This window comes from Pholcus phalangioides, unplaced genomic scaffold (assembly GCF_987345545.1).
Source record: "Pholcus phalangioides strain wild (caught in Gottingen) unplaced genomic scaffold, Ppha-v1.0 ptg000007l_1, whole genome shotgun sequence".
NCBI lineage: Eukaryota > Metazoa > Arthropoda > Arachnida > Araneae > Pholcidae > Pholcus > Pholcus phalangioides.
This window is the reverse complement of record NW_028301600.1, coordinates 52,158,785-52,171,393: the sequence shown is the minus strand read 5'-3', so window position 1 is coordinate 52,171,393 and position 12,609 is coordinate 52,158,785. Positions and strand designations below refer to the sequence as shown.

At 37.9% G+C, this 12,609-nt stretch overlaps 1 protein-coding gene across 4 annotated transcripts in view; it reads right to left on the bottom strand.

Moving 5' to 3' along the window:
- Nucleotides 1-2,921: 2,921 nt before the first annotated feature.
- Agxt (Alanine-glyoxylate aminotransferase) overlaps nucleotides 2,922-12,609 on the bottom strand; it is a 43,222-nt gene continuing 33,534 nt past the window's right edge. For all 4 annotated transcript variants that reach the window (XM_089233482.1, XM_089233485.1, XM_089233483.1 and 1 more), the window contains exons 9-11: nucleotides 11,716-11,881; nucleotides 10,924-11,006; nucleotides 2,922-3,424 (exon numbers count right to left, since the gene is read on the bottom strand). In XM_089233482.1, coding sequence (XP_089089608.1) covers nucleotides 3,268-3,424; nucleotides 10,924-11,006; nucleotides 11,716-11,881 — 406 coding nt within the window. In that variant the 3' untranslated portion in view covers nucleotides 2,922-3,267. The remainder of the gene's footprint in view (nucleotides 3,425-10,923; nucleotides 11,007-11,715; nucleotides 11,882-12,609) is intronic.

Below are 12,609 nucleotides of genomic sequence, written 5' to 3'. Positions count from 1 at the left end.
TGCCAGTTTTTGTCTGACAGTCCACTCTTCAAAAACTGAAACTACAGCCACTGTCGAACATTTCACAAATGCTACAGTTTTGCTGATACTCGCTCTATGGCGCGAAGCTCTTACAATCATCCTATGTTTAAAGTTCATCAAATCAGGTATTTCCTCATATCTTCACAAACATACCAGTGGTTCTCAACCTGTTTTGACTCATGGAGCCCTTTTCAAAATAAATTTTTGAAGCAGAGCACCTAACTCTTACCCCTTGTCTCAAAAGCTAATGGTGTTTAGGAATGGTCTTACTGGAGGGGACATAGTATTGAAATGCAAATTAAAAATAAAAGATTTTCACAGTTTTGAAAAGTCTATGCTCTTTAAATTGTGGTAGTCGAGGCCGCTGTAGTGGTTGAGTGGTTATAGTGACGGACTCGCGATGCGAGGATCCGGGTTCGAACCCCACAGTGGTGGTCGGCTGAAGTTGGTTTTCTGTGGTTCCCAACTTCAAGGTGCAAATGCGAGCCCATCTCCCCGTTAAAAAGTCTCGCCACAGAGAGCAACAGTGCTACAACGATAAATCATTCAATCATAACACTTCACTCATAGTTAGAAAAACTGGTGGCAGATGGTGGCACTACACATAACAAGCATTACAGAGAAACAAAAAAAACCTTCACGTCAGGTTTCACTACATGTACACGCACATTCCCGCATGTGCCGATTCATGGGGGGGGGGGTGCATGTGTGGTGTAGCAGTAGTAGGTAGGGCCTCCAAAAAATGGCTCGGGGATCCATGATGTTCTTAAGTCAGCCACCTCGTTGGGCAATTTGCCTGTTGTCGCGTTGTATTTGTATATTTGATGAAAACTTTTGAAATTTACCATAATACCTCAATTTATATTCTCACATACAACCAGTACACACATTATTACCAAAATTTATCCATCTGTGTAAAAGCTCTTCCAAAGTTCAATAAATAAAATCACTGCATTGCAACAGTTTTTATGTTATAGGTGAGAGCAATGATCCATACAATTGAACTCAACTTAGAGTCTACTGCAGAGGTCTTCAACCTTTTTCTAGTCGTGAGCACTGTCTGTACCCATCATCAAAAGAGCACCCTTACAGCAAGTTTGGCATATGTATGCTTGAAATCAGGATAATTTCAATCCCTAAATGCAATTTGTACAAGGTATTTAATTGCAACGTTGATTAATGTGCTCACGAGTATAAAATCGGACATGAGCATCGAGCACTCTGGGTGCTTCAGGGAGCACCACGGTGCTCGCGAGTTATGGGTTGAAGATGCCTGGTGTACTGTATATACACTGGTGAAATAAATTAAGAGAGTTTGCATATTGCATCGAATTTCATGAAAAGAACTGAACTGAATGTAAAACCACTGCTTCTAGACAAAAATGCAAATCTTGTACGTCAAATACGTAAGCGTACACGTGTGTGTAGGCGGAGCCAGTAGAGAAACAGGCTTTATAAGCGCGCGTAAGTTAAGACGCATTTCGTTCGCTAGCACACCTCGGCAAATTTCTTGGGGTTATTTTGCAGCAATCGATTAATTTCAAATTGTAACAGTAAAAATGAGTAACCGCCAACGTTTAGATGATGAAATGAGGTGGCGAATTGTGGGGAGGCTAGAAGCAGGCCAATCTCAAGTCCAGATTTGTAGAGAGTTCAATTTAATGCCCAGCGTCGTGTGTAACTTATGAAAACAGTTCCAGGATACCGGATCCATAGAGAGAAAGCCTGGGTAAGGTCATCCAAGAGCCACGACGGCCAGAGAAGATCGCCATTTGTCTATTATAGCGAGGCGTAACAGGAGTGCTACAGCCTCTCAGCTCTCTCGTGACTTGTATGCGGCCACAGGAACCCGTGTATCAAGGGTGACTGTTTTCAAACTACTTCATGAGAGAGGGTTGTTTGCAAGAAGACCTGCTGTTTGTGTCCCGCTCACTTCTACGGACAGGAGAATCCGTTTATCATGGTGCAGAGAGCATAAAGATTGGAGTATGGATCAATGGGCGACCGTTCTCTTCACTGATGAGTCCCGGTTCAGCCTAAGCACAGATTCTCGCCGTACGTTCATATGGAGAGAAACAGGGATCCGCTACCTACCCTCCAATGTCAGCGAAATCGACCATTATGGCGGAGGAAGTGTAATGGTCTGGGCAGGCATCATGTTGGATGACCGCACACCTCTCCATGTCTTTGAAAGAGGCACTGTGACTGGTGTGAGGTATAGGGATGAGGTCTTGGAGCCCTATGTTTGCCTTTTCAGGGGTGCAGTTGGCCCTGAGTTCATTTTAATGGACGATAACGCGAGGTCACATAGAGCTCTTCTGCTCGACGATTTTCTAGAGAGTGAGGATATTCGCCGGATGGATTGACCAGCCAGATCTCCAGACCTTAACCCTATAGAGCATGTCTGGGTTGCTCTAGGGAGGGCAATTGCAACTCACAACCCCCCTCCGGGAACCATCCAGGGAATGAAAACAGCGTTGCTGAATGAGTGGGACCAATTGAAACAGGAAATGATAAACTGCCTTATTTCAAGTACGAAATCATGCTGCAAGACCTGTATATGTGTAAGAGGGGACCATACCCCCTATTAACCCATTTTTTTGTTTATTCTGCAACCGCTGTTTCATACGTTCCGACTCCAATGAGTGTTACGCACGATCATGCGTGTGTATTACAATTATTGAATGGTTATTTGTTTTGTATTGTATCAATGTATGTACATATCAAATTTCATTAAAATCGGTACAGTAGTTCTAGAGATAATCGACCAAGTCTGCAAATTCTCTTAATTTCTTACACCAGTGTATGTTTACTATATTGAATCTAATTAATGAAAGAACTTCATTTGAACCAAATTTAATTAGATCAAATAAATTGAGATAGTGACTCACTTTAAGTCATAATATTCAAGAAAGTTTAATTCAACTAGTTATTATTATACTTGAATTGTTACCATTTCATACCATGGCAAAATCTATAACAAAATAGACATGGATAACATTAGGTCCTTATTCTAAAGTATACCAACAGTTTGATATGGTCTTTATGCGTTCATCCTGTTAAAACCAGTTATGACATACTGCACATGTGGAAGAGTTGAAATGAGTTAGCAACAATTTTTTTTATAAAAGTAAAAAGGATATTAAAAAAAAAATACTTCTTAAATTTCTTGAATAATTTCAGTATAGATGAAATCAAAAAACAATTCATTGCATACAAAAAATCTTTTAGTAAATGGTGAATGCTTCAAAGTTTGCATATTACTTTTTTTTCTTTTAAAGTATCTGCCATTGCTTCTACTAGCAACTTTATTTTTTCTTCTGAACAATTATATCCCATGAGGCCAATTCTCCAAATAAGCCCTACTGTAGGACCTAATCCTCCAGCAATGTCAATATTATATCTAAAACAAGATTTTAAATAATCAGATATATGCACATTACATACATTTATGAAATGAATGGTCACATATTTGACAGTTATATTGCTTTTTATCAGCATAACGCATATATATACAGCAATACACAGAAAAAATACGTAATCGATGGGGACCGACGATAACTGCTTAAGTTGAATCCGTGTAAATCAGGGTACAATTTTTCATACAAAAACATGTAAACATAAGTTAATTGGGACCAAAATTTAGGAAAAACACTTATTTTTTGATAAAAATCACAATAAAAAGAGGTTATTCCCACATATTATACTAAATGGAAGTGAAAACATAGTTTTAAAATGAGGGTTTCATAAAATCTAGGTTGCCTCGTAGTTGCAATCAGGTTCTTAAAAATGTCTATTCTTTGAAATTAGGGCAAACGAACGTCAAGTGTAATATGCTTTGAATTTCTTCATCAAACCTTGGTTTTAGATGCAAGAAAACAGCTGTCACTCATGGGTTTAAATTTGTTAAAAGTTGACCCAGTTTATAATGTGGCAGAGCCGGACTTAGAGGGGTGCAGTTGCACTGGGTTGGCAGCTAGTGTTGTTAATATTCAACAACCTATACCAGGGCGTCTTTCTGAATTCCGAATTTGAATATTCATCTATTGAGATTGTAATCTTTAATTTTATTTGTGACAAGAAACTCTTGGTTTTAAACAAGTAAAATAACATTGAAAAGCTCATATACAGTGAATCCCACTAATAGCATTTTCAAGAACTTGTCATGAAAAACAATGTAGGCATGGGAAAACACTACTGAACACAATTTCGAAAATGTTAGTGAAGGTTAGGACTATGAAAATAAGTCGTACTAAGCGAGAAAACTTTCTAAGTGGGAATGTTAAACGGAATATACTGTAGAAATTTTAAATTAATCGACATTTTTAAATACAGTTCTAACATGTTTCAGCATGTTTTTCTTTATTTTTGGGAATCCCAGTATTTGATTCCTTTACTTCTGTTATTTACATTAAGCAAAAACAGCAATAAAAGATTCAAAAAATGATCACAGTTATCAAATTGCAACATATATTTGATAGTGATGATGAAACACTTCAAAAGTGTATGCGAAAAATGTATGTTCAATATGATTCAAACCACAATGAAGTGTAAGCAGGTAGACTGTATGCTAATTATTATTAATCATTTGTAAATTTTGTCAAATTAATTAATGCTAGTACTAAATGCTTCTTTTTTGCCTATTTTCAAGCTTTTTTGTAAAAATGCCTTTTTTGAAATTTTTCTGATACAAATACCTATTTTAACATAGTTTTGAGTTTATGGTGCATTTCAGCGGCCACAATATGCAAAAATTGGATATTTGAGCATTGAAAACAAAAGAAATGCTTTTTAAAGAATTTTCCAACTCTGAGCGTTCATTTTCATCAGAAAGTTTCTCTTTCCTCCTTCCAGCTCCATTTAAACACAAATAATTTGGCGAGATGATGATCTGAAGGTTGGGAACTTCGTGTTGCAATGAGTTAACTTTACCTTGACCGGATGGTGCTAGCATATGGCCATGGCCAGGGGCGGTCTTAGGGCAGTGCGACCGGTGCAGTTGCACCAGGCACGAAATGAGAAGGGGCGCTGAAACTTGTTAAATATACATTACTAGAAAAATATCTTTGAGATACTTATTTAAAAAAGTAACAATAAAATATACATGAAAAATGAGAGAGATGAGAAAAAATTGGAGGTTTGCGTGTATATGATATTACGGTTATTTTTCAAAAAGGAAAGAATCGATGGGCAGTGCACCTATATACGTACAGTACATAGTGATTTTGGTCAGATAAAAATACACGCTCTCTCTCGACCGAGATCTTTTTGTTTACCCCTGCAGGAGATTTTGGGGGGGGGGGAGACACAATTTTTTTCTCTTGTTGTGCAGTAAAAAATAAAATTAATGTAGGGATCAACCCTTGGTCACCCAATTTTTTTACTAACAAGAGCCAAAGTGTTTTCGTGTGTTGTGAGGAGTATTACAAGAATTGGAAGGTGTCTTCTGACGTGGGAAATATTTTGAGCCAGAGGCCTTTCATGTCTCTTTTTTCCCGACTTGTATTACTTTTATTAAAAACGCAGAATTGAATCACCAATACAGTACAGTATTTCGAAAAAATATTGAATAAATATTTTAAAAAAACCAATGAATGAATTAAAACCTGTGATTTGCTGACCATTTTAAATAGGGATCCTGCACTTGGGTCTCGTTCCTATCTGTCACACGAGGAGAATGAAAAATGTGCTGATACGAGAAAACCCATGCACTTCGGTGCCCCCAATCACTGGCCAGTCTCCTGACTCGCCTGACTTTCCTATTAGTTCAACCAGGGGCAGCTCAGTGGACTGGGTGTGCTCTAGAAGGGCGTCTAATCTGAAGTGAAAGGGCAAAAAAAAAAAGATTAGGAAAAATTATTTGTGCCCGCTGTAAGAGGGGCACCAAGCCTGAGGTAGACAGGGCGAAAAAAAAGTTAGGAGAAATGATTTCTGCCCCCTCTAGTAGGAGCACCAAATCCGGCATAAAAGGGTGAAAGAAAGTACAGAAAATGATTTCTGCTCGCTTTAGGGGGGTCTTATCCAAAGTGGAAACGCAAAAAAAAAAAAAAATAATAATTAGGAAAACTTATTTGTGCCCTCTCTAAGAGGGGCGTTAAGTCCGAAGTAAAAGGGTGAAAAAATGGGAAATTATTTCTGCCCACTCTAGAAGGAGCACCAAGGTAAAAGGGCCAAAAAACATTCGACATGATGTGTTATGACATAAAATATCGCTGTTCCTTTGAACACATCAAAACGAAGCGATTGAAACAAAAGGTTTTTTTTCTAATTGTGGAGGTCAGGGGACCCAATAATAGGTCCTGCTCGGGTAGAGATTTTGCGAGCCGCCCCTGAGTGCAACATATGTGTGTATCGAAAATCGTAACAAACCGTACATACACAACTGAACATTTTTCCAGAGTTTCATGGATCTTGTTCCAAATACCCGGTAAGTAACGGTAAAGCCTCCTATGAGGCTGGAGCCTTAAAGGAGGCTTGACTCCTTGGAAATATGTATTGCTTTATATAAAGCAATATGGAATATTCCATTGGTATCGTTATCCCTAACATATGCTTCACAGCATTGTTTTGCACCTTGGTAAGGTATTAGGTGTAAGAGCGATGATATGTCTCACCAAATAGATTTATTAATTAAATAGTGTGCCAGTTCATTAAAACATGCAATTTTTCCACTATGTATATTATTTGGGAATACGAATCATAGTGTGAACTTAATCGAGCTGCCTGCAACTGTAAGGTAAACTTATATATTAATTATGATTTGAGGCACAGTGGAAAACATTTGGGAAACATATTGGATACAAAACATATTGGAAAACATTTGGATTGACGCCGCGAAACAAGAAGAAAAGAAGTTCTGTAACTAAAAGTTCTTGGGAAATGGAAAGATAACATCTGAAAGAGAGAAATGCGAGATTTTTCAGAAGCAGATTGAGTGGTCTTTTGTTGCCATTAAAAGATGTAGGAAAAGAACAGTTGGAAGTTATGCTTAGCTGAGCAAATTCGAAATAATAGAACCATAGATCAAACTTATTCAGAACAGTTCGCTCTGTACAAGTCTCACAAACATCAATCGTCTCGGTAAGTTTGATAAATTTCGCAACATTTATCACTTTTACCGGTGATTATGCATAATCCTTATAGATCCAGTATGCACAAATGTGCAGGATGCTTCTTTTCACTTTAGATATTACTTTTTTAACATCAGGGAATGTTCAGCCCAAACTTCAAGAATTGTGCGTTATCGTTGAAATTAAAGTTGAAGTCCCTGAGTTTAAAAAAATCTACAGAGAGAAAAAAACAACCCCTTCCCAGTGCCGTCTTCACGCATGTGGCCACCCGGGAGCGGCCTGGAATCCTCATGAGTAGAGAGGCCTCACGAAAATGAGATCTAGTTAAAATTTTCTAGAATTTACTAGGTAGGGCCTCAGAAAAACCTCTTGGCCTGGGGGGGTCCATAATGCTCTTAGGACGCAGGGCCCGTAGCATGCTTTCTCTGGAGCAGTCTTTTCTTGGAGTCTCCTTGAAATAGTTATGCTCAGAAAAAGGAGGAGTTACAAGCGTACCCCCTCCCATTCGGCTCGGGGCACCACCCAAGTTGCCTCAGAATAGTTACGGGCCTGCCCAAGTTGCAGGGCTCGGTGCTTTAGCTGGTGTTTGCTGGTGGTGCTTCTGTTTCTTAGAACTGTGTCTGAAAGGGATAATTTCAAATGAATTTCATGAGTCATAAGGGGCCGTTCAAGTATTACATAAGCAAATTTTTAGCCATTTTTGACTTCCCCCCCCCGTCAGCAAAATGCTGACCCGCTCCCCCCCTTGTCAGCAAAATTTCGTCATCAGCTCTGCCCCTCTGAACCCTAACTTATATTTTCATAAAGGGGGGTTGATGACGTAAGCATTATCCAAATCCCCCTCCCCCCCTTGTCATCAAAAGTCAGCAAATCGGAACCCCCCCCCCCCATCGATGATGACGTAATACTTCAACGACCCCTAAATATGAAAGAAATCATACGTAATTTCACTTTAATTTAACCACTTTATTATCAGCTTCGTCCGTACGTGATGCGTGCACTACATGAATTTTACCATAAAATTCAATTAAAATAAGTATGAAGAAGATAGATCCTTCGTGATAAGTATCCTGCATAAATGTGTGACGTTTTGCTTTTTTAATGTTTTTAAATCTCATAATTAAATCAAACAAGTTGGGGTTTTATGCTTGTTTACTAGTTAAATAGCAGTAATTCCATTCTAGAAGAAGATTTTCCGACTTCTTCGTCCCTTAATATCCAACCAAGAGGTGGGGGGGGGGTGATGGGGAGGATCGCCACACCTAGAGTCTGATAATATGGTAGAATGAATCTGACACATCACTCTGGATTCGCGCCTGGGGGAGGGGGAGTGCTGACTACTGTTTTTGCACCGACTTCCGGCACAACTCAATCGGTAGTAAATTGCCTATGGCGATAGACCGGAGTTGTGCTCGGTTTGAATGAATGAATGTTTTTGCACCGAGCGCCACTAGGTCTAAGACCGCCCCTGGCCATGGCCCCCCACGAGGGTGGGGCTGACAGGGCTCCAGTCCTGGGACAATTACCATATTTTTTGTTTGTTTTTATGCTATATATTCACTATGGAAAGGCCCGCGAAAGTCTGGCTTAGGGGGCTCCAGGCTGGGATTTTTGGCGGGCCTCCTTGTCAGATGTTTCATGGGCCCCAAAGAAGTGAATTTATTGCATGAAAACAAAATAGTTAGAATCGTCCCAGGTCCCTTCCGGCTGGAACCTTGTCAGCCCCACCCGTGTGGGGGCCAAGGGTGTTAGTCATGGTATTTCAAGTGAATGCAGCTCATACTAGAAAAGCAGAGGAAAATTAGAAATTTTTGCTTCTCCACATCCTTCAGATCATATGTCTTGCTCAGGCATTTGACTACATTGAATATGTATAGCTGACCGATGACTGTTCCCAGACGTCATCAGTTAATGTCATGACTCACCCAAGGTGGAGTAGGAAAAGACAGCTCCTGGGACCTATGTTGTTTTGGTTTTGTTTTTACACCTCACCGGAATATAAAAAAAGAATTTTTTTTTATTATAATAGAACAAGGTAGCTATGTTTCAACTACAGAAAGGATAGTGATTATTCCAAGTAATACATCAGATAAAAGAGAATTATTCTCAACTTGAAGGAGTACTACAGATCATTTTCTCTCCAGGCCCGCGTCTGGTAATGGTGGCCCTGAGGGACCTCAAATACTTTATTTTGGGCTTGAAATCGATTTAACCTCGATAATAATGCAGTTATTATAAACTGTAATGGAAACAGTAGACAGATTAAGTGCAACCAATTTTTCAGCTTGTTTTTGGACCCTTAACAACCTTAAATTATAAATGCCTTTTTTATTGCTTATTTTGGGTATTCTTAGTGTTTCTTTGCCTGCTTATTTCGGCAATTTTTAGTGCTTAAACTTTCAGGCCTTTTTGATTATGATCCTAACTATCAACACGTTTCTAAAATAATAAAAAAATGAGTTCTTCCTGAATGTTCTCCCCCTTCAAGATTTATGTTCGTAACTGGAAAAGTTTATTAGTTGAAGAGAGAGAGACTATATGTAGAAATTTTTTGCACTGGGCTGTGAAATTCCTAAGCCCGGCCCTGAATGTAGCATCTTAAAAATCAGTGTTGTTTATCACATATCATCCCCCCTCATGCAAGCACAAATGTGAAATGTACTTGGAAAAAAGAATGTGGGAAACATTTGAAATGGTTACGCTATCCATGTTACTCTATAGAAATTATTTTTATAAAATGTTTTGCTACATATGTTTCAATAGGTGTTTCATTCACACATTCATGTTTCAGGAAAAACTTAGTTAGCAAAACAAGGTATCCAATCAGCTGATTAAAAAAGTGAAAATTTGCACATTCATGCTTCTAAAATGAGGGCGAATGATATACTGTTCTGATAGATGAAGCAATTCTGATTTGATCATAACTTAATAATCACTACCAATTCAGCAATTATCCTATGATAATGTTTGAATTTGAAAAATGTGCATATTTCACAAAAAAATGTGTAACTTGCAATAGCGTACACATTAAGGTATTACTGTAGAATGAAAACTGTCTTGAATGGAGTCAAAAGATAATCCTATCAAAGATTAGTGCTTTGATGAGCACTTTTACAAAACAGAAGCCTGTCTAAAACAGAATATTACCGTATATACTTGTGTATAAGCCAAGTTTTTTTTGTTGAAAATTTTTTCTTAATTTTTTTTTTTGGGGGGGGGGGGGGGTCAGCTTATACATTGGTCAGTTTTTGAGGAGAAACATCGACCCCCCCCCCACTTTACCAAATCATATAGTTACATGGAATACGCATGGCTAGCTTGAAGATCTACAATGTCATTGGACTTTAGATGGCATGACTAATCAGTAAATTAATTTTTGTAGCTATAGATTCATTACTAATCAGAAGAGTGATTTTTGTAGCATGTTCAAACCCCACAGAACCGAGGATGAGAAAGCCAAAGCAAAAAAATCAAAAACGTTATTGGCTTTGATACACGTTGGATTTACATCAATTTTACAGAGCATCAATAAGCTTTTTAAATATTATTTAAGGAATTTATGGACCGAATGAATGAGTTCCAAAGATAAATAACAAGAAGTGGTGCTTTAAGAATCCTAACATTGGCCTAGTGTGCCACCCAAGGTTTGCTATATCTAATCTAATTTAGTAAACATCATGAGACCGACCAAAAATTTTGTTCATTATATCTGGAGGTATGTTATAACATGGGTTTGCGATAGTGAGGTTTGACTATATTCTGGCTTCAAAAAACAAGTTATGCAATAAACCATGAAACTTGCTGCAATATTTATATTTTTTCATATACAAACCTTTCTCTCAGCAATTGTATAACTTTGAGCATACTGGCATGATCAGGAACTTTCACCGCAGTAACTGTTGGCAAACGATTTTGCTGAAATTGAGAAGAAAACTTAGCCATGAAGTTTATGGATTAAATAAACTTAATTATTAACATAATTATATAGAACCATTATACAGCATAGGTAATCTATGCTTCATCAATGTTGTTATGCATAGAATCCAGAGGTTTGCCACCTGTGGGTATACAAATATTGACACCCTCCTCCATGGCCCCCACATCCTGAAGCAGGGCCCCTAGGCTGGGATCTTTTATGGGCCCTCCGACCAGACTTTCATGGGGCCCCCTTTATGATGAATTTATAGCATGAAAAAACAAAAAAATGATTAAAATCCTCCCAGGCCTGGAGCCTTGTCAGCTCACCCTTTGTGGGGGCCATGCCCTCCTCACATTCCAGTCAAATTTTCTTATAATTTTTTAAATAAACATGTAAATCAGTGGTCTCTTGGGCTTTGTGTGACTAGAGGCACATGTGTAATTTTTAAAGGTGGCAAGTGCAAATGTCAGACTTTGTCAAAAATGGCTACTTTGTTTACTGTAACATACTTGTAACCATTGTTACATAGCAACTTGTTAGTCATTCTGGAGAGAAAAGGCAAGTGAGTATCCAGATGCGCCTGGCAAGTCAATGGCACGTCTGGATACCACCAGTATCAATTAATGCACATAGATAAATAATCTCCAAACCATATATAAAAATCTCTATTAACCAAAATAAGTCTGTTATAGAAAACATTTTTACCTTTTCAGCAACCAACAGCTCTAGATTAATATTTTCTAACTGATTGTGCAACATTTCAGAGTGTCTTCTATGTTTTTCCCAAGATTTTTCTAAAGTTTCTTGAGCAAGTATTGAAAGAGCTTCTCTAAGAGCATAAACCAAACTAATAGGCCCAGTGTGATGATAGCTTGAATGAGCAAGAAAATTGTACTTAAAATAAGGAACGTCAAATAACAATAACAGAAAAAGAAGCACATATGTGTACACATAAAACAAAATTAATGGCCTTAATTTTTCATCATGCTTGTTCATTATAATAGTGCTCAAAAGTCTTTCACCAACTATAAATTTGCCAGCAAAATTCATATTTGAATTATAATCCGGGCTCTAATGAGACTCTGTGTTTGTGTGTTTCATGGGATAGAATTTTTTTAATGAATTCTATCCCATGAAACACACAAACACTGAGTCTCATTATTAAAGCCCGGATTATATGCAAATGCATATTTGTATATTTTGGCCTTTTTAGCATTAATGCATGTAAATGCATAAAATCGAAGAATTTTCAGAATAAGTGCATATTTTTGAAAGTTTATTTAAGTGTAATACCTTTTTTTTATAATCTTTCAAATAAACATTGCTAATAATGCAGTAAAACCTCTCTTTTGCGGTCACCAGCGGGACATAAAAATTTGTTCGTAAAAGAGGGGTGACCTTTGATCAGGGATTTGAAATGCATATCTCTATTATACAAGAGGAAAATATTATTTGGCCGTAAAAGAAGGGTGACTGCATCTGAGGGGGTGCTCGTTAAAAGGGGGTCTCACTGTATTTTTATAACATAGGTTTTTCTGCCACAGGTGGAATTTAGTGAATTAATAGAGATACTTGTATTTTCCAAATATCAAGTGTTTT